This window comes from Zonotrichia albicollis, chromosome 4, assembly GCF_047830755.1.
Source record: "Zonotrichia albicollis isolate bZonAlb1 chromosome 4, bZonAlb1.hap1, whole genome shotgun sequence".
In the NCBI taxonomy this organism is placed as follows: domain Eukaryota; kingdom Metazoa; phylum Chordata; class Aves; order Passeriformes; family Passerellidae; genus Zonotrichia; species Zonotrichia albicollis.
In genome coordinates this window covers 69,871,448-69,894,794 of record NC_133822.1, presented here as the reverse complement: position 1 = coordinate 69,894,794, position 23,347 = coordinate 69,871,448, and the positions used below count along the sequence as shown (strand labels likewise).

Below are 23,347 nucleotides of genomic sequence, written 5' to 3'. Positions count from 1 at the left end.
GATTTACAGGAGCTGTATACATGTAAGTGTTAATTCTGATCTTAAAATAACTATCAGCAGCGGGGGCTGAAGAAGGAGAAAAGGAGATCACTGATTCATTGCAAATTATATTAAGGAGTACTATTGTTTTCCATGAATGATACAGGTTGTAAATGTTTTCATTATCCAAGTTGTAGTACTTTAAGAATACATCTACATTTTGTGATTGCAAGTTCATTAATTACAGTATGCTGCACTAATTATGTCCAGAAAGTACCTCAATTACCAATCTATGTGAGAAAATGCCCAGAAATTTGAGTTGAAATGCAAACAATACAGGAAGTTTAAAGCTTTCCTATAAAAAAAGTCATTAACGCTGGAGGTATGTTTCACAGTCTGAAATTCTGAAATTAGCATCTCATACATTTCTTTCTTCAAAACTGGACCATCAAACAGCACAGTAATATTTTAAGTCTTACTGCCACAACGTAATAACTTGTTTACATTTGACTGCACAGCTAAATTACCTTTTGATATGCACAAGGAAATTTTAATGTGGTGCTAAATAATAGCCAAGATGGCTTTGTCAGAAACAACTCATGCCAAACCAAAGTAATTTATTTCCGTGACAGAGAAAATGTACCTTTGAATAGGAGATGTAACATGTTTTGATTTGAAGCAAGGCTGACACTGTTTTAAGTGACTTTCCTAAGTAAGCCAAGCCAATGTGGTCTCACAATGAACATAAAGAACAGGGTGGGATAACCCAAGTGTGTGACACTCTAACACTTGTGTCTTTGATTGACTGTCCTAATTCTGGTTCTACTCAACATTCTAATGGACCTAAAAAAGGCAGAAAAGAGAATAGCAAACCATCATGGTACCCAATTTATACAGGTGGACAGGTTTAGAATTCACAAAGCAAAGACAGTGTAGTCTGGACAAACAGAAATCTCATATTAAGCATATGGAATTTGAATTCCACTCACAATAACCATGAGGTGTCTCTGGCTCCTACATATTTAAAAAAACCAAAACTCCGTCTTTAATTGAGTTAACTTCATTAATGAAGTTCCTGTATCACAGATGTGTGATTTTATAATTCCCAGCTCAGGGGAATACAAAAAGGCTCCCTCTCAGCAGTACTGGCTGACTGTGACAATGTGCCTCGTGCTCCAGTCTAAACTTTACATCTGATGCTGCTGCATAATTGGATGCTCTGTAAAGTGTAGCACAGAACAGCTTGGGTTGGAAAGGTTCTTCAATGATACCAGTTAGTGTGAAAACTCCCTGTGACTTCAAAACAATAATAATGATGATCCTCAGAAACAAAATTTAATAATATGAAGTTGAAATAATATTCCTAGCACATATGTACAATTACACACCATGACATGTTTTCACAAATTCTATGTCAAAGTCTCTACTTGTATGAACAGCAGTTTTTGTCTACAGAAGAGATGAGCTACTTGACATCAAAGAACAATTCTGGTCTAATGCACAAGATAAGGACAATAATTAGAATCTTTAATTTAGCCCAGCTTCTCCCCCATCCCAAGAAAGCCACAAACACAGAAGTAGAAATGAACAGTTAAATTATGAGCAGTATTATCAGCTTTGCCAGACCTCCTCTGCATATTCACAGCCAAGGTAAAAACCTTGAGTATACATAAAAGATTCAAAGGGATTGCTGACAGAGATCCTTAACTAAAAGGGCCTTAGGAAAACTACTGCATCGAAGTAATTCCTCATCCATTATTAAAATTCAGCTGTTATATCCCTAGTATTTTCTCTTGTATGAATGACACATAAACTGTGAACTTAACTACCATGAAATATAAATAAGTGTGGTACGGAAAATAAATTTTTCAGCATGCAAAAAATCCCTTATGGAAACTGGAATACATAATAGTATGATGTGTAAAAAACAAAAGTGTTTCAGAACATTTAGCACTTTTACCTGAGGCACACTTTATTTACTAGTATAGGTTTCAAGGAAACAAAGGGAATGAATCACTTGTTCATAAAAATTGTATACAGATGCAATGGAAAAAGTCTTTACAGGAGAAGCTTAATATGCAAGAGAAATTACATGTAGGTGCAGTTACTCATCAAGATGTAGGATTAAGTTCACTCTTCCACATACCACTATCAAGGCACAAAGTAGAAGGTACTCTCAGTATAAGGAAAAAACATTTCAGTTGTAGATTAAAAAACTAATCTGAGGTCTAGTTAAAGCCAACTGCCTAACATCTTTTTAAAATTCTTATCACTTGACCTAGAATTAAGACTGAAAGCCTCTGAACAGAACTAAAAACTATGCTAAAGTTTATCTTTTCTGAAAAGAAAATCCCAAAGATATTCTCTAACATTGTAAGATTTCTAAACTGAATAGCAAATATAAAGTATAAATGTAGACCTCATTTCCATTTTAAAAAAATATGCATGACATAGATTTTCAGATGTTCACAGGCCAGGCCATTACTTCAATGATCGCCTTTATTTTTGTCAGCAGTTTTGCCATGTTAAATCTCAGAGCAAACACTATTTTATTTACACAGCTATACAATTTAAGATTCAGTACTGTTCAGTCCAATGAAAGCTAACTAATTATCAAATTCCTTGCTTTAGAATATAATTTCCAGCTCATAATACTTGTTATTCTTTACACCTTACAGCTCACTATCTGATGAATTTAAGTCTGTGTCCAGCACTGTAAAGGCAAACTACACCAGCACAAGGTTTCTTAGCTCACTGCATAACTCTGTGAATTTATCAATTTCACTATTTTATTTTTACAACGTGCACTGAAGCAACAATACTTGACACAGTGATGCTTTCCCACTGTGTCGTATGTGGAAACACTGTCAGAGGGTCTCTATGAAGCATAGTATCTTTTATTAAGGAGAAAAATATCCTTGATCATGAAGTATATTAAATTTAATTCTAAGGTGTGGCAGAATGCTGAATGAAGGGGAGTGAATTCCCCAAAAGGATAGAAGAATAGGCTGTAGGTGCACAGCAAATGAAAAAGTCTTAAGTCTGTGGAAAGGTTGCTTGTATTTATTTGCAGACAACTTTGAAATTCAGATTCCTAGTGAGCATTTTAAAGGGGGATAAAACAAGAGTCAAGTAGAAAGACAATAAAAAGGCTTCATGCATTAACATCTCCTCAGGCAGAAAAGCCCACAAACCTGCAGCAAAATGCAACCAGCACTGTCACACCACAAGTTTCTACTGGGTGAAACACATGTGCTTGAGGAATGTGGTTTTCAGTACACAGTACACAAAAACCACAACAGTAATAACAAATACTGACCTAGATCTGAATTTAGGAAAATCCTTCATCTAACATTAATAACAAAGAACAAGGTGTCTCAGGCTTTTCTCAAATAAGTCAATACTTATATCCCAATAAACACAAGAATAGCAACACTAAGCAGGAATAGCCAGATCTTCTACAATACTGATCAAGTACAAAAGACAACTACATTTTTTGACAAGAAATCAATAGGATTTTAGAACAAATCTCCAAGAAAGAGTAAAACCTGCAGTGCAGGAGAACATATGGCACTCTCCCATCCTCCTTACTGGTAACTCCTACTACAGCACACATTCCTTCCCAAATGCATATGGATTTTAGCTTTGCTCATATACAGTGCTGGAGGAGGGAGGGGAGAAGACTGAAAGGAGTTCATCTTCCCTTCCTCCCTGCTCCTGGAGGGGAAGAGTTGCACAAAGCTCCATCTGAGCTCTGGAGAGGGACTGTGAGTCAGCACCCTGTTGCAGGTGTGCTGTGTGCCCAAGAGGAGCAGGATGAAACACGGACACGCTGCTCCTGTCGGCCCTGGCGAGGGCACTCACTGCACTCGTGTTCTGTCAGAGCAGCAGGGCAGCCTCAGCATGGCTCAGCAAACAGTACCAGGGACAGATTTTGGTATAACTAATTCTGCCTAAGGAGATGTTAATGCATGAAGCCTTTTTATTGCCTTTCTACTTGACTCTTGTTTTATCCCCCTGTAAAATGCTCACTAGGAATTCCTGCTACTATGTTATCTCTATTACCTTAAAATATGGGCATCTAAACATATATGCCCAGGTGCTTCCCCAGTAGTCCCATTTTCCCAACAGTATTCACTGAGGAGCTCATCACCTCCTCCTCTTTTACAAGACTTTCATTCTGGAAAGCCCATTGTGTATGGGGAAAAACTACAGCTCTGAAAAATGAATGAGCTGGACCTGCACATCTGGATTTTTGGCATGAGATGTCTCCAAAGATGACTGTGCTTTCCATTCTTCTGCGGTTCCAGCATGTTTACCCAGCAGAAACGTTGGGCATGCTTCAAGATGTAAATTACTGATTATTCAAGTAATTGCTCAATCTTTATTGTACTCAAAGAAATACCACGCTTGGTTGAAGAGCTTATAAAAGAGCTGCTACCATAATTTTTTAAGTCTGTTAAAGGAAAACTTGATTAATTTTATGGCATTACAAAACAAGGTCAAGTTAAAAAGATACAGACTTCATAATTTTAATAAAGTATCACTATCGTATAAACTGCTAAGAAACCTAGAAAACTGAGCAGCAATACCAATGTCTCCCATTTTTTGCTGTTTTTGTAACATTAATCTGTACTTTATGCTATTTGTTGCAGCTGTCTTTTTTTTTAAAAAAAATCAGACTAGCAAACATAAAGCAGTACCTTGTCAGAAGAAAAACAGTAAAGGAAAAAAATGACAGATAGCAATGGATTCTCTGGGAAAGGCACTGAAAGAGGTCAAGGCACAAAATTATTGTGCAAAATCAGACACAGTTTTAGTTAGAGAAGCTTAGTGACTTTAAGGACCAAACTATTTTCAGTTAAATATGTATAACACACATAGTTGCAGTAATATTAAATAATTTACTTAAGCTAATTCTACCTTTTCCCAAAGAATTTTAAGATATTAAAGGCAACAACTCCCAATTCGGAATTAAAATTTCAGCCAAAACCATTTTAACTAAACACTTGTATTACCATATGCTTCACATTGATATTACATGAATTATTGAAGACTGATTAAATATACATGTGTCTGTCCAAGCAGGTTTCTCCTCAAAATGCAGTCTCTTGCTTTCTTCTGTTTTCAATATTTGCTTAAAGGCAGTGCATTTGAGTCTGTGCTTCATGTCAACTAATTATGAATTCCTTACACCACGGTGTACTACCTGCCACTGAGGGAAGGAAAAGCAAGTGTTTCATGCTCCATTTGCTGTTGACAACATCTCACTGGGGCTGTCTGCTTTGCAGACTACTCTGGAACACGTGTCCAGCAGAGGTACAATTAATAGTCAGGAGTGCTAACAGATGATCAACAAGAAATATCACGCCCTTGGCTGAGCCACTCAAAGCCCTGAGCCAACACCTCCTCCAGCACTGCAGGGGACACTGACAGCAAAGGAGGTGGCAGTTCCCAGGTCTGCTGGGCTCGCCTGGGCCATGGGCTGATCTGCAGCAGCATTTCAGATACAAATACAGGGCTCTCAGACACAAATATAGGGCTCTCAGAAGCTGGTGGGCTCAGCTGGGGTCACAAACAGAGGTAATAGAGCAAGATAACCAGTGTGAGAGGACTTAATTTGGATGCTTTTGAAGGCATTTTGAAGCCTAGGAAAGTGGCAGTGTAATTGCATCCAGCTGAAGGATGGAGGGAGGCAGGACAGCTGTATGCCCTAACCATGGGTACTGCAGGGGAAGCTGCTGCCATTGCCACCACCCCAGTGGAGACAGGCCATCCAAATCTGGGAAACAATGAGCACTTCATATCTCAGTTCTCTGCTTTATTATGATTTGAAAAAAAAAACCCAAAGGACAGAAAGAAAACGTTCTCTAACCTCAAACTAATTGAATTTGAAGGTTTTACAAAACAATAGCTGCTAATATATTGTAACACAGTACCTCCCCATACTGCCACATCACAAAAAGGAAAACCTGTGCATTTTGTTTGTTCTGCTAATAGACGCTTCAAAACTTCAATATCTGGTGCATAAAAATCTTAACATTTTTAAGGCCTGAACCTGAACTGGCTGGAGGGAAATGCAGGTGAGAATGCTGCACAGCTGCATGGCAATGGGACAGCCCAGAGCTGGGGAGGCAGGCTCCCAGCAAGAGCTGCTAACTGGGAAAGGGGGTGGATGGAAGGCAAGGGGCCCTTCCCTGCCCAATTAGCGAGTCCCCTGCGCTCACCCCCATACCTGAAAACTTTCTGCTGAACATAAGTTAAAGAACTAAAACTTACATTTATTTTACAGTGTTTTTTCTACTTGACCTGAAAATATTTCAATAAATGGATAACTACAGTTGAAGATATTAGTGAGTGAGAAAATAGAAGTTTCCAGGGTTTAAGAAAAAAATGTTATTTTCACACAGGAGAAAAAAGCATTTTCATTAAACAAGGCCAGTGTTGTTTAAAAGGGCCAGTGTTGCCTAATCATTATAGCATAGAAACTTGCAAACTCAGATACTTGTTAAGAACCTACCTGTTTACTTCTTGTCATTCACAACTTCTCTGTATTTGCCCAGTTATGGAATGAGGTTTGCTAATACTTGCCTAAAACACCTACTACATACACTGAGGAATTTTCTAAAGGATGTTGCAAAATTACAAACTGAATCATTAATGAAAAAGGATCAATATTCAAAAAGTAACCTGTGAAGAGGGTCTTCCACACATTTACAACAGCAAACAATATTCTAATACAGAACAGGAAAGCCCTAAATCTCACTTTTATTTTAAAATCCTATTTTCAAAATGTCGCTATTGAACTTGCCCATATGTTCCAATAACTACAGCTCTCAGGAATCTTCTATATTAATGGTAGTTAAAATAGTCTTTGAATACAGATACTGGAAACAAGTTACTATTTGAACTATATTAGCACAGTGAAGCTCCATTCTCTCAAAACTCTGTTTCACTGAAAAAAGAAACTATCACAACTCATTACCTCTTTGCTATTTTACTTCTTTCTTTTTTTTTTTTTTTTACTTTCAGTACCATCCTAATTTCCCCATACAAAATGTTTAAGCACCAAGTATCTTAAATGGAGAACACGTTGTACCTTAAATGAGATACAGAAAATGAAAAGAGCCCAAGTACTGAACAATCAGTCACACACTATCATTTTTACCTGCATGCACAATGCTTCAGGTTGTGGGCACTCAGATTCCTAATGGTTTGTTAACAAGATCTCCATATTTTCCCTCTACATCAATACTGGAGTTACCTACCCATTTATCTATCTCAAAGAGATAAATAAATAAATATTGCTAATGTTTTTACACTCAAAGCATATCTCCTCTGATTTAGCATGACCTGTTAAATTGAGGTCAAACATCTAATAAAACAGGTACTACTCCAGCTGGCATGTTTCCTTGCCTGTTCTTCAATAATCATTTTTTGCTGTAGTCACCTAAATAACACTCTACATATGCCATTTAAATTTTGCTGACCTTCTCTTTCTGGCTACATGAAGTTTTCTTGTGTTCTACAAATTATTGCAATCAGAAAATACACCTATACAATGTGTATTAGGTGAGATTAAACAATGGCTGGACATGAAATTTAGAGATGACCAACAAGACAGATGATTTTTTTGTAAAACATTTCATAAATGAGCCATTAACAGAAAGGAATAATTAATAGTTCTCTTTTCCTATGGAATTGAGAACACCTTTTGCACCTGTAAAATAAAATACAGAGCTAACACCTAAAGAATAATGCATAGAAACATTTTTACTTCCAATACTATTTTTTTGCTATTGTTGTTACTACTGTTCCTAAAACCACTTTAATTTGTATTATGCCAATATTCCACCATCCTTTTTAATGCACATTTTTAGCCCTTTCATGCAGAGGTTGCAAGCTGCAAAGTAAAAGTGAACTATATTGAAGTCAGACATTCATTTCAGCTATTCCAAGATTCAAAACATTCTATCATCTGTTCCTATGGAAACTGAAAGGATATTCTAGGTTATATCAGTACCAGCCGATTATGTTGCCGAGAAATCTGTGGTTTATTTTAATCCATAGTTCAGAGGTATAAAATCATGCTTAGTGTTTAGCTTGGTGATTTTGAATTACTGAGGCGTGGTTAACACTTCAGTTCCATTAGATCATACTTTAAGATAAAACAAACTCCTTTTAGACCAGAATAGTAAAGGGAAAATGTTATAAGGTTCCATTAATCCCCGTGGAGTTTGCTGTTCAGATGTAGGATATAACTAATATACACTTGGAAGATATTTTTTCGTTGTTAGATGAGCCATACGTTGCTGCATCACATCGTAATAGAATAGTTCAAGGAAAAAATAATTTAGATTTATAGAAAACTCCCTCAGTAGTGCCATGCACCAGATGGCCAGATGAAGGAATCTGATTTAGCAAGTTAACAAGATCATGAAAACCATAACCATAAGACTAAAGATGAAAAATAAAATTGAATAATGCAACATGAGTATATTTCTATGACAAAGAAACTTAAAAGTCAGGATAGAGTAAAACATGTGAAGACATTTAAACACATTAAGTGAAAATGCTCCGTATGTATACAGAGCTACTCTAAAAAAAAAGGATAGAAACTGTGTAAGTTAGTAGGATTTTAATTAAGCAGACCCAAATGCCATTGTGATCGTTCACAACAAAAGCCAATATGACAGCTAAACATGCTGGAATAAGTCTTCTCTGTCTACATTAGAAATAAGCAGTAAAATGGGTAGTTAACATGAATTTAAATAAAAAGCTTTGGATTTCATACTCCATTTTCACTAAACAAAACTAGATGATTTAAAGTCAACTATAGCTACCACCCTCATCTAATGCCAAAAGTAGCAAGTAGGTTCAAGTTTTCCTCTTTACAGATAAGACTTCAGCCTTCTTACTCTAGATTGAAATAACTGACTTCTGAATAATCAGAAATGCCTTCTATTTCTATATCATACTGTAGTCAATCACTCCATTACGAAGTAACTGTCTCAGTCTAGTTTCCATCAGGATCTCCTGCAGGGAATTAAGATTGTAGCATAATAAGGAAATGTAACAACTACTGCCTAAAGTGTACTATATTGGTTAAACTTTAGACAGTAATGAGGTTAAATTCCAACTACTAGCTTTCAAGATAGAAATAAATGTCAGAATAAAGAGAAAAGAAAAAAGAAAGAAGCAATGATTACTTTTTTACTTGAAAAAGCATACTCTTAGTAGCATTTCCAATCTAGTTATTCCAGGCTTTTTATGAGGGCAACCAACAGTATGTGGATAAAAAGATTAATGGCTATGAGCCAGATTGGAGGGGTTCTTCTCTTTCTTTTTGTACCTTATTTGCTATTCTAATGATCATTTTGTAATTATGCACACCTATGCAGTTATGTACATCTACATAACAGCAATCAATCCCACTGACATGCTGAAGTGCAGAAGGGCTTGGATTATTTAAAAGCCATGACAAAATATGATAGCTAATACGTACAAGCAGCAAAGTGTAGGCAAAAACATCTGGAAACTAAAAATTGTGCTTTTGAGTAGCACAGTACATCAGTGTGGGCAATGCAACAGATTCTAAGCTAAATGAACTAAAGCTGAACATTGAAGAGGCCCCTACACAACCACAGGAGACACCAAATGACATCCTGCTACAGCACCGGACTTTGCTCTACAGTCAAGCACATCTTCAGAGCTGACAACTTTACAAAAGCATATTCATGCACTTGCACAGTCCATTTCACAATGAAGAATTCATCTGAAGATGACACTAAACCAGCAAAAAACAGAAGGCAGATTTTGATTTAAGGCAAACTGTTTAAATATCATTAACTAATCTAGAAATAGGGATGTTTCAGCACAACACATACTCTTGCTGAAGTAGGCAAGAGTGAAAGAAACTGAAAAACTCAAAATCACAGGACCCTGCCCAGACAGTCACGCCCCAAGAGCCATCCACACTTTTGGTAGCAATAATTAGAAGCAATTAGAAAACACAACACTATTATATTTTTCCATGTTTCATCAAAAAAGTGAGAAATGGAGCCCAACACTAACCCTTCTTAATATCTGAATATCTCAAACACTTTGAAGTGCATTTGCACAACTGGAAAATGCTGCCACAGGACAGTAAGTGCATGCATTGCTTATGATCCTTGATATTAGATTGAACACTAACCTATAACCAATTTAAGAACAATTTCACCAATCCAGCCATAACCCTGCAAGCTGTAGTAGACAAACACTCAGCTCAGAGGGCCCTGAAATGAAATAAATTATGCAATTTCTTGATGATTGTGTCTAAGTGATGATAACTGGTCAATTATGTACATACTTTCCCCTCCAACCCCTTGGGGAATAAGAAACAAGACCTATTAGAGATCCTTTACAAGAGATTAAATGCTGGTCTATGAGAGATCTCAGATTAATTTCACCAATTTTGCTATAACACTGCAAGATATACTACAAAGCACCTAGCTTAGGGACTGAACTGAGATAAATTGAGCAACTCTTGGATAATCACCTCCAGACAACTGGTTAATTATGCAGACACTTCATCCTCCCATCACTTTTCTCAGGCACTAAACAGCATTAGTCAAGAACACTTATGCATATACATCTAGTTAATAATTTTTTCATGTAAAAAAACCTGCACTTGTTCCAGAGACAACAACTGAGAGGAAAGGTTCAGTATGAAAAAGAATGCAAAACAGAAAAATGCACAAAACAAATTCTTCTCAATGAATTGTGAAAACTCAAAATGTCCCCAAATATGCCCAAAATAATAACAGTACAAAGATGCTACAATGTGAATAACTAAGAAATTTTTGTTCAGATCACACTGTTTACCTACTTATCCTGTTAATAAAAATCCAGCATTTGAACAAGTGTCAGAAGTAGAGTTTAGGATTTATTTCTCTACATTATTTTCCCCTCTTCTTCATTCTGCAAGGTTGTAATTAGCAAAGCTCTTCATTCTGGAGAAAAAATAAATCTGGGTACTTTTTAAAAAACAGCACACCCAGTTCAACAAAGGATACTTATTAGGCTTACACCTACATCTTATATACAGGAAACTGGACAATAAAACACGGCATAATTTCGCTAAAATAAAAAAAAAAAATTTAAACCCCACCAACCAACCAAAAAAACCCACCGAAACCAAACTAGTCAGACATCTACAGATTCCTCCAGGAGACAAGGAAGGAAAATTTTTATTTTGTGGTCAAATATACAGGATGTTTCTGTAACACACAGAAGGACAAACTGTTTAAAGTGCAAACCCAGGGAAATCTGAATTCTGCTCTCATTTCTACACCACATCCTGCTATATTTTAATCCATCTTTAATGATACCATTGATACCTCACAGCCTATGTCCTAATTATTACAATTGGTATCAGTAAAGTCACAAGCAAGAACATAGGTCCCTAATGTATTCCACATATGCAAAAATCCATCCTTCTTACAAAAACAGCTGCTGCTTAAAGCACTGAACCTAGCTCAGAACTAAGGCTACCTTTTAAGAGGAAGGAGGAGATGGATATGCAGCTCTTTTCTGCACACACATGGCCTGGCTCCTAAAGCTACCAATATTGTCATTACCAGGTGGAGCTAAGTTTGCTTATCCCTTTAAGTCCCACACCTAGCATGGCAACACAGCAGGAAGGGTTTGAAGCATGAACTTCTCATTTTTAAATGTAGCAGACAAAACCATGTCTGGAAAAACTGTTCTACCTGGAATTGAGTTTTGACAATCTCAACAAATTTCTCTTTTCCCCAGTAATTTCTTATTATTCATATCTACTTTACACAATATTGCTGTTGAAAACAGGGGTGAAGTGGTGCCAAGAGCAAATCTAGATTCTTCAGTCTAGGGTTCAATAGGAGCAAAATAAATGATGGGAATGTTGCAGGTGGTTGCAAGATGCAGATATATCTCTTTTTAAAAATTTTAAAGCAGAAAACATGGCTAGCTTCTGTTAAAAGGGTGGCTTTTAATCATGTTCTTGATGCATCTCTGCTAAAGCTGTCTTTCCTGCTTCCTATGCTATCTGCCATCAGCCTGCTTACAGTATGAAGGAAAGCCAGCAAGGAGTTCAGGACTAGAAATAAAGATGGGGTTAGAATGCATTTTCTTTGAATTGTTCTAGGGGTCATGAAAGACTGTCTATCTGTGCTATGTACACTAGGAGTGCCTAACAAAGCACACAGAAGAATAAAAACCTGCCTGTAGCCACTGGTACCTGTGTGCTCACAACAGCAAAGAGAACTTTCTCTTTCTAAAAGGATTAGGAAGGCAAGCGTGGTTTGCAGCTCTATGAGAGCCTGTTTAGACACGCTGACAGAAACTTCTAGTCTATACCCAGACAGCAGCTTTAAGATTCCACCAGGAAGAGGAGTGGAAGGCCTCACTTCCAAAGCAGTCAACGGCTAATGCCACGTTTCCAAAGGGGGAAGAGGTTTCATTTTTTCTGAGAAATACACAAACACCATGGTGGTGGACATTGCATAAAAACATGAATTAAAATTAACAGAAAGAGACAATGTATTACTTAGGTATAAGTATCTGCTTTCATGTCCTACTGCTGGACATTATTTGGGGGAATCTGTGCACACCTCACTAGCATGTGACTTATACATCATTAAATAAACAATAAAAAGAACAAAAAAGTCTCTATCCAAATCAAAGGGGATATATAAAAATGTTAAATGTAGCAGCTTAGACTTTTTAGCTCTGTTCTTTTTGTCAGAGTAACTTCAAGCAGTATCTCTGGAAAAAAAAGCTGAATTCTAGAGAGCACATTCACCAAATTCTAATGACTTTTGTTTAAAAACAAATACTTCCAGTCTTACTTTTTAAAATTTATTTCCACTTCCTGCTTCTCTTTTAGGTGGACACTGAAATACACTAAAATGGAGACATAAGGATCATTTTTCTCTTAAGGCATTGCTGAAAAGTGCTACATGAAATGTAGAAGTACAGCTCACTCTTATGCAGGCAATTGATCTCGTATTATTTACACAGCAGATGCAAATAAGGGTGGAAACTAAAACTGCATTTGCAAATATGAATATCAAATAACTGCAGAAACACCTGGATAAATACAGATGCACTATTCTCAAAGGTACAGACAGCCACCAGAATACATACTGGCAGGAAGACAGTTCATCTGAGGAACTCTTTAGTACTTAATATAGGAGAAAAGATGAAGGTCCTATGTCCTCTTTAAGGAAGTTTCAGGGGTTGGAAGGTATAGATGTAAATCAGCTTGTCAGTAAAACACAATAACAGGAATCAAGGACATGCTATTCACTAGTCACATTTCAAATTCTAGATTTCTTGGGCAATGCCTGCATAAGTATTTTCTAAAGCAAACTACCGTTCTCAACATTAAATTCACAAATCATATCCAACAACAAACCTGTGATGCGTAACCCAACACCTCCTCATGAAAACATCCCCATTTCTGATATGACTAAGCACTAATAATTTTCTTCCAAACACTCCTCCATTTGTTGGAAAGAGGCCCCTGGCTAAAGCACAACAGGCATATACTTTAATAATCTCTTCATTACCTGGAGACAGCCTGGAACACCTAATAAATCTGTCTATTTTTCAGGTGGAGTGGGATTGATTTCCCCAGGGTTTCTTTGTCAGTTCCATTTTAGTACTTAATATGAAGAGAAAATTATCAGAGAAGGTCAAATCTGACATGAAAAACTAGAACGAGTTCACACTGATGAAGACTTGTGCTACATTTAAAATAAATGTCCACTAGCTTTTTCTTAGGCGCTGTCTTCCGTCAATCTTTATTTAATAACCTATATGCTTCATAGCTTGCAAAAAGTGCAATCACAGCTTGGCAACATGCTCAAATAGCCAGAAGTTTCAACACTGGAATAGTAATCAAGTGAAAAATGGGGTGTTTTTTTCCTACCACTTTGTTATCAGCAAACAGTTAAAGGTATTTACCACAAACATGACTTCCTACTGAAGAAAATTAGTTGAAATGACACATCTAAGTTAGAGACATACCAAAAATTTTAATCCTCAATTGCTTAATCAAGCCAATTTATTCAGTAGATTTTCTATTATGTATACATTCTATTTTCATGTCAATCTACAACAGTATAAACAAATGCTATCTTACCTTAGAGAGAAGTTTAACACTTGGTAAGAAACAGGATAAAAATGCCTTATTCAAAGCCTCTTTGTTCTCTGATTTAAAATCCAATTTTGATAGAAATTTGTACCAGATTTCTCCTCTCACTCTGGCAATGAGAATTTAAAATATTCTTGTTTTTGAAGAATATTAAAAAGTATAGACAAACGAAGATTAAATTTTACAAAGGCGAGAAAATAGCACTAAAGATATTGCAAACAGTTAATAGATGGAGCCAGGTTATTAAGATGTCAATAATTACATTTAATATGAATGAATGCAATTACACATATTCATTTTTATTTCCCTACAGTGAATATTTACCTCAAAGCTTAAATTGCTCTTTGAAGTTTTAAGGCAAATCTTTCAAATCTTTTCAATATATTTCAGCATAGCTAAAATGCAGAAATCTTCTTACAGTTTTAAGAAACTGTATTTTTCATACTTTGCTAAAAAGCTTGGCAACATTGGGAGTGCTGTATATGGCGTTGAATGGATCAAGCTTTTATGAGTGTTTACAGTTTACCTACTTCCTTCCAGTCAGATCATGCAAAATTTTATTCTTGCAAATACTGCACAAAGCCAGTTTTGTCCATTTATTTGAATATAGTAATGTGGGAGAATTTATCCCATAGGATTTTTTTTTGTTTAATTTACACTGGACAGTGCTACATAAAGCAAAAGAAATCAAGCTCAACTGTTTTACCCTTTACTTTTGAAAGGAAGTAAAGAACAAAGTGTATTTTACCTGAGTCTCCACACCTTGCTCAAGCAACCTTTTAGCCTGGTTTTCCACCTCAAGACGAGCTCTTGCAATAAAAAGCAGGTCATTTTCAATCACTTCTATTCCAGACAGATCAATCCCTTGAGAAAGATAATCTATAAAATCAACAAAACATTGATAAGCATGACACAGGATCATGGAACATTTTAAGCATGTTAAAACATTGAAAGTTACAGTCAGTTCCAAGGGATGATTGTGTATACAACACTTGACCATACAGTACATCAAAGTTATGTCTTACACCACTGAAAATCAGAGGACTATTAAGAAAACCTGCATATTGAATAACTAATTTACTTCAACACACTTGTCTAGATCTAGAGACCACCAAAGAGGTGCAAAACATGAGTTCTAGGAACTGCAGAATCAAAATCATGGGCCAAAAAGGGGCAAGAAGTCGTATGCTTGTCCCAAAGAATTAACTAGATAATTAAACTTGTCTAACCAGATGTTTGAATAACTGTAATTTGCTCTAAGATCTGAAATTAAAGATGCATCAAAAGGCTCAAATTATACTTCATATATTTAAATTGCACTACTAAACATTTAGGATTAAAGACAAAAGAATGGTACAAAAACTAAAAAAAATAAATTTTTTTTTCCTTTTTAATTACAGAATCATCACAAAAATCATTACCATTGTGGAAATTACCATCAGCTGGGTAGCTAGAGATTGGACTGGATTATTGGACTGGACGGGCAACTGCAGCAATAAAATCTATTCAAATTCAACTTTTCTCAATTATTTTTTTTCTCCTTTTTTATCTTTCTGGATTTAAATTAATCCAATTCCCCACGTTTAGGTAGCCTAGATGTTTACACTACTGCTTATTACCCAAATAATGCAGGACTACTCTCATTTACACAGTTTCCAACATTTACCTTAATGAAACAGGCTTTCCACTGCTTTTTTGGAAAGATCAAATGAAACTAACAAAATGATGGCTGAGGCATTTCATGCACAGTGTCATATTCTTCCTTCATAAGATGATGTTTCACTCTTTCCATTTATAACCAGTCCTCTATGAATTCCTAATAAAGTTATCTTCCTTTTAGTCCTCACAGTAAGTTTATTAAGGCAAAGTTTATTAAGGCAAAGACTTGAGCATTTTAACTAAGCTAACTGACCTTTTATATCTTTGCCAAATAACCTTTCACTTTAGTAGCCATTTATTTTTGTTTATTCCCAATAAACTAATCTAATTCTCAGACGAATTTCAGCAAAGACATATTCACAACTGAACACAAAATTCCAAGTGAATCATTTCACAGCTATGTAGAGAACACCCCTGTACCTGCACATGAAAAATACCATATAAGAAATCAAAACAAAAAGCTTACTGAAATATTGCATAAAGCTTAGTAAAGGCATAAAGGAAATCATCTCTCTTAACACTACAGTATAGCAAATAGGTTTTAGTCTACTAAGAATAGGCCTGCAAATGCTTTTCCCTGCATGCATTTGTTTAAAAATGGATCAGAGGGGCCAAAGTTCAGCTGAGCAGCAGGACAGCACAGGGAATTCATGAAGCCCTGTGTGCTGGTGTGTTCACAGAGCTGCTTTTGCCACGGGTCAGAGCAGCCACACTTACCCCTTATCTCCATGCAACTTTTTGCTGTGACTAAGCTACAGGTGGTCTGGCTTATGAACCCATTAAAACTAATACTGAACTCCCAACAACTTGCAGTGATCAAGTGCCTTGAATGTGAAGGCTAATTTTCTGATCCCTTTCTTTTAGCTGCACAGAAAAGGAGGAAAACACCATCACAGATTCATTCTACTGCCATAGGAAACTCTGAAGAAGTTTCTTGGAAACATGAGATTTAAAAAGGTGCAAATATTACCAAATATTTACATATTCCACAAACACAAGAACTGCTGTGTAGTTCACTTATGGTATAAAGTCATAATCTGGAAGCCCAGACTGCCTAAACAAAACAAAATTAAAATATGGTCATGATCTCCTAAATCCACAGAAAATCTGAGGAAGATTATTTAAAAAGATACCAATTCTTCCTGTTGTGTTTCATCTCAAAATCTAAATAAAGCCATTTCACGTGCTAAAAATTTAATCCTTCTGATGGTTTTAAGAAAAGAACAGAAAGACCTTGCTGCTCTGGCTTCTCCAAAAACCTCCATCTGTGTCTCCGACTGGCAGCCACCTCCTGCCAACCTGTTAAAATCTGCAACTTTGCTCCAGATTTTCTGCAGCCCTAACAAAATATTTTGGGACAGTGCATTTCAGCAGGACTTCAAAACAGTGAGCCTTCCTGTAGGTTCAGTGGTTACTACTGTAGATGCTCCTAGCTGCTATTCTAACAGTAAGGAAGCTCTAGCAATTACCCAGTTTGCAAAAGAAAGGCAGTTTTTGTAAGGACAGCAGGTCCATGTCAGAAACACCTGCAAGTGCTTTCCTGCCATTCTTATGTGAGAGCAGAAGCTGTACCACAGGCAGGGTATGTGCTTTTGGATAGTTTTTGTCATCTATGCAGACAACATAACATTGTTAATTTCTACAGTTGTGTACTCTCAGGAGTGATATTGTTCCCCTGGACAGCACAATGAAACCAAGAAGAAGGACAGTTGATGTAAGAGCAGCCAGACCATACCCAAAATACCTGTGCTTTTAAGATCTGATTTATTTAAAATATTGCAGAGGACTCACACATTTCAGTCAGTTTTAGTTAGTACAGAAACCCTGTCAAGTGAGCACAATAAAAACGCTATGGGTTATTAACTCAGTAGCAAAAGTAGCATTTTGTTTCAGGAACTTACTCATGAGATCGTTTTTCTATTTCTTGCCATGCACTGTGGTCATGATCAGAGGTGAGTGGGACATGGGCTGTAAGGAACTTGTGTCTACTCGTCAGGAATTAACCAAAAGCAATGGCTCACCCCTCAACTAGCACAGACTCTGGGGACTGGTGTCCAATTTAAAGCATGCCAGCTTTCCATGGCTTTAACCTTATAGCTCTGCAGTAAAACTATTACTGTATTAACTCTAAAAGATTTAGTGAGTATGTATTTATACCTGACATCTCTCCCTTAAGAGATTTTAAAAGCCTACGTATAACATTTTGTTATCTTTGGGAAGATTTGTGTTTTTAACAAATTAGAATCTAAGTATCCTGTACCACCACGTGCCAGGGCTGGAGCAGCCACAACAGCAGCACCTCAGGCTGCTCCAGCCACTTCTCAGCACAGCCAGGGAGCAAATCAGAGGAGTGAGCTACAGTCCTATAAACATTTCTTTACCGCTCATCCCTCTGATAATTCTACCTCTTTACATAGGTTCGAGAACATAAAGGCAAATCCTTAACTCTCACTGGGTGTTGGTATTGCTTTCCTTTCACACCAGAATCAACTTGGAAAGCACAGCTGGAACTTACTTTCTAAGAACTTTAAATACAGACTGCCTGGTGAATCATTTTCTTGAACAAAAATACTGTATGTCAAGGCAAAATGCACTAAGACCGAGCAAGAAGTGACATATATAATCTACTTCAGCCTACCAAGGCTGTACTTTTTAATAAAAGTACAATTTTTTGTCACTAAAATACTGAATTTTCTTGATTTACTAAACTTGAACAACTTTTCTAATCTATTGGTTAAGATACTGCTTGAAAATGCATTTTTTTAAAGCAGTATTTCCCAGATAGTTATGTAAGAGGAGATTCATAGACAGACAAATCCAATATGCAGATAGAACATTAGGCAGAAAAACAGTACTTTGAGCAACACAGTTAGCTATCCTTAATCTAAATGACTCACCAACACAGATTCTTTCTAATATGTGATCTCATTTTTTAACCTCCAATATTCTTTGTGATAATACAGAATCAAGATTAGAAATTGCAACTTTCTGTAAGGATTGAAATACATTTTGGAACAGATGCTAGCACCCTTATGAGCTCCCCAAAAACTGTATTACACTCTTTTTACAGACTGAATTGATTTTAAGCTTTTGCTAGAAATTAGAGAATCAACAGAAGACTACTGAGAACAAACAGGTGCACTAACAAAGGGGAAAACAAAAGACAGCAATAAACCAACGTGATTAAGCTGCATGACTCAAGAGGCTACTTGAGTCAAAAGAGAAACCCTTCTGTGCTCTGAGAGCCAACCTCAGTGACACTAATAAAGAGGAGGAAAAGAGCAAATTAGAACATACAAAGTGGATTCCCCAGGAGCAAACACCTAAGGTCTGCAGACACAAAACTCCCCTCAAATGCAAGAATCCAATGACAAATTAAGTGGTGTTCCATGGAAGACTGGGAATGGGGAGAGGGCTATTAATGGAAAATAACCCATTCCTGAAATTTTAAATAAAATCATAGAATAATAAAATCACAGATCTTTGTTTCCCTGTTTGAGGGAGGTTTGAGGTGTATTTCTCTTGCATTGGTCATTTGTTTTACTTGTTTCTGCAGTCTTAGTTGCAGATAATGTTGGTGATATCTCTAACCTAAGAGCACACTGCTATTTTTCCATAGTGAAGAAAAATTACAATTTTTGAAGAAATTGCTAATTTAAATTCCAAAAAGTCAACAGGTCTAAATGATACCCAAGAGTCCTGCTGGAATGTAAATATGCAGAAGATGAGAGGCTACATGATTTATCAAGAACTATTATAGAAGACTCATGGGTGCATTGGTAGAAGTAGTTCATGAAACTGAACCTAAACTGCTGTTGGGAATATTTGTTTCTGTTATCTTCCATGGTCTTAAGGGAAACATTAGTTACAGCAGTAGCTACTGGACAGGAAGGACGTCTTGTTTGCTTTACTGTGTCTGAACCAACAACCCAGGATGCTGCTGGGCCTGAATATGTCAACTGTTTTGTTTTTTTTTTTGGCAATGCAGCTAATTTAAAATCAAAGCCCTGAGAAGAGAGCCTGAGATCCCAATAGCTCAGCAGCAGACCAATGCTCACCCTTTGGTGAAAGCAACCTGGGGTTTTACATTATATCTCTAGTCTCTAGGTGGAATAAGCAAACACCCTACCTTAAAGAGCAGTGATCTGCTGCCTGGAGACAAATCTGCCACACAATAGATGCATAGAGAGCAGGTGGGGAAGAGCAAGAGCAGGCAAATTTGTGTTCAAACTGGAAGCTGATGCCTCCAAAAAGTACCTCTGCTTATGTTCTGCTTTAACCAGACTAATTCTCCACTTAAGCAGAAATGACTGCCCCACACTCTGCACCAGGCACCAAAGTACTCGCTGAAGCAAGCCTCATATTAAGCCTTTAAATCAAGTGAAAGTGATTCCACTACTGGTACTATTAAAAAATATCTTACAGCTATCTTATGTAACTTGAGCTCTTCAGAAAAAGATGTTAATTCCAATCAAAACTGCATAGATTACAATGCCTTGTGAAGTGTTCAAAATAAGAATGTAATTGCTCTGTACTAGGTGCCATACACAACCTCATATATTTTGAATATACTTTAAAAATTATTAATTTGGAATATTAAATTATTAATTTTGAGGGGTTTCTGGAGATCTTTTTAATTCATTATTAAAGAGGAAGAAAAAAATATTTTACTAAAATGCCAGTTATTTACAAAACTCTTGGTATCCTTCTTTCCTTTTCCTATATGGCAAAATTCCTGCAAACGTTTCATCAGTGAAACGACAGAGAATAAAATCTTGCTGTGTCACTGAAGTGCTGTTAAGTTCCTATGAAATCTGGTCCTTATTTAAGCAATTTCTACAATCTTAAAAATTCACCACTTGCATGCATAATACATAAGATTTCAGTTTTTAGCTGTTTGAGCAACATTAAGTGAATGAAAACTGTCCTGCTCGAGACAGAAACTGAGTGGGGCCCCTCAGCTCTGTATTTGTTTGTTTTCTCAGACAGAACATGAACACACTCTTTCTGTTTCAGTCCAGAAAAGGAAATATTAGACAGCCAGGTATAGTCTGATAGATGTCCCTAGTGAAGGGGAACATGAAAAATAAACACAGAGCAAAGCACTTCTCAGCTCTTCATTTCAATCCAAAACTGGTTTCATTTTAAAGAAATCAGGTCAACAGTACCAAAACCAAACTGGTGGAAAGCATACAAGTCAAATAAAGCAAAACTTTAACTGCTCATTTAAACACAGACAATTAAATAAAACAGACCTGTCATGTACATTATATCATTCTGTAATGGTTTGGTCAGAAGGAGCCTTTGAAAAAATGTAGTCCGACCCCCCTGCATGGGCAGGGACACCTTCCATGATATCCTGTTGCTCAAAGCCCTGTAAAGCTCAAACACCTCCAATGACGGAGCATCATCTTACCAGATCAAAGCTTTATTTCAGAAGGAAACTGAGAATCCAACACTCTAATTCAGAGACCATGTAGATATGAAAAAATTGAACATCTTCTAGCATGTTAAAAAAAAGGCAGGAAGTTTTAAGTGTAAAGGCAGGCTGGAATAAGAAAGAATGGGTGTCATCCTGCACTTGGCATCAGATTTGTTTCCTCCAAAAGATTGTTCCTGGTTTTTTTAATAGAATATGGTTTATGTTAAAATATTTAGCAGTGCTGTAATAATCATCTATGTCCAACCTGATCTACAGAGGAAGCCTGCTGCTTCTCTCCAGACTACATGCAAAAATATAAAAAAACACACTCTGAATTGAGAACATTATGGGGGAGCAGTGAGGAAGACTGACTAGCTATTTTTAAATTAAATTAAAGCTGCATTTAAGTTGTCTTGATGGAAGAGTTAATTCCTACTGCTCTCTGGGCTGGAAATCAGATGCCACGCAGGATCTGGAACTGATGGAAATGAGTTTGATATCTATTTTTATCATCATCACTGACTTAACAATGAGCACCAAATTTTGGAGACATTCCTGTGAAAATGCCATGATTCAGAAAATAGCTTAACACACCAAGACAAACACTACTTAGGTCTAATCACAAGTTATACCACACGACTCCCACGCTCACTTAGGCCTAAAGCAAGAGTTGTTGAACTCCTTTAAGGTTCCCCCTCCCACACACCATTAGATCTCCCCCATCCCTCCCCCTCACCCTTGCATACAGACTCACAACCTTACTTCACCACGACCTACTAAACCTGCTGCTTTCTATTGTGCCCTCCAAGGGGAGCAGGTAGCAGCCCCACATCCAGCTGCTGGCTGCTCAATGCCATTGGAGGAACCTGGGTGACAGGACAGAATTAACCCTCTGTGAGCTTATGGGTGACAGCAATTTGAGGAAGTGCTCAGCACCTGGAGAGCAGGGCTGCCATCCTGAAGAACCATAGCAAACCTGAGGTAAGGACAGAAAAAAAAATATCACGAAGGTCAACAGAAGTGAGTTAAGCCCCATTCACCTGGGATGGCACAGCCCTGTCCACACAAGCAGGTTGGGTGCTCACTGGCTGGAAAGAAGCTTTCAGAAATAGACCCAGAGAGCAGAAAGTTTAACTTAAACCAGCAGTACATCCTTGTGGCAGAGGCTGCCAGCTGGGTACCAGACTGGGTGTACCCAGCAGGGTGAGGAAAGTCATTACTCTTATTATTTGGCACTTGTAAGGCCTCTGTACTCCACGCCTCCCAAGAAAACAGAGACATTGACAAATGAGTCCTACAGGGAACCACCACGACAGGGGACTGAAGCATGTGAGTGTGAGGAGAGGCTGAGACAACTGAGTCTTTTAACCTTGAGCAGAAATGGTTAAGAAGAGATCTAACTGCATCTTCTGCTGCCTGACAGACAGACCTTTCTCAGAGGTGCGCAAGAGGCAGGAGATACAGGTTACAGCATGAGAAATTCTAGTTAGTCATGGGGGCAGAACACTGTACTTTTGGTTCCATACACCTCACCCATGGAGAATATTAACCTGCAGGAATGCACACATTGTATTTTAAAATAATTAAAATTGAAAAACTGGGAAACATTAGGATCTAGAACTCTAAAAATCACTGTAAGCTTCTTAAAACAGGCTGGTTTGAGAAAACGTCCTCAAGAGCTCCCAAAACATTATCAGTATCTAAAACTGCATTTTTTACTAAATTCGCTGTGATAAAATACTTACAAAGAACTGTAACATTCATGCCATTCATCAATAGTACTTGGATGGAACTGAAATCAATTTCATCCTAAGTATTCTATCAGAGCTATGGACTAGAAATCAGAAAATATTCTAAAGAAAATTCCAAAACAGACTTTCAAAATTAAATTTATTCTGGCAACAATGTAATAATACCTCTACATGTCAATACTCCTCTTGGGCTTTTTTTGGAGCAAAGTAAAAATAAAATATGTTGCCAGTAAAAATCTAGTTGCCCTATTTTGGTTTTGAACAGACTTCATAGCATCACAGATGCAAAGCAAATGTACAGCATGTGTGAAAGAGACAAAAACAGAAAGGGGGACAGAAAGGTAGAATATGGAA

The 23,347-nt window shown here is 37.0% G+C and overlaps 1 protein-coding gene across 4 annotated transcripts in view; it reads right to left on the bottom strand.

Moving 5' to 3' along the window:
- COG5 (component of oligomeric golgi complex 5) overlaps positions 1 to 23,347 on the bottom strand; it is a 174,191-nt gene that overhangs the window by 86,956 nt on the left and 63,888 nt on the right. For 2 of the 4 annotated variants that reach the window (XM_026790291.2, XM_026790292.2), the window contains exons 2-3: positions 14,910 to 15,040; positions 14,150 to 14,270 (exon numbers count right to left, since the gene is read on the bottom strand). In XM_026790291.2, the coding sequence (XP_026646092.2) occupies positions 14,150 to 14,270; positions 14,910 to 14,992 (204 nt within the window). In that variant the 5' untranslated portion in view covers positions 14,993 to 15,040. The remainder of the gene's footprint in view (positions 1 to 14,149; positions 14,271 to 14,909; positions 15,041 to 23,347) is intronic. The other 2 variants (XM_005481884.4, XM_074540047.1) reach the window with 1 other exon arrangement.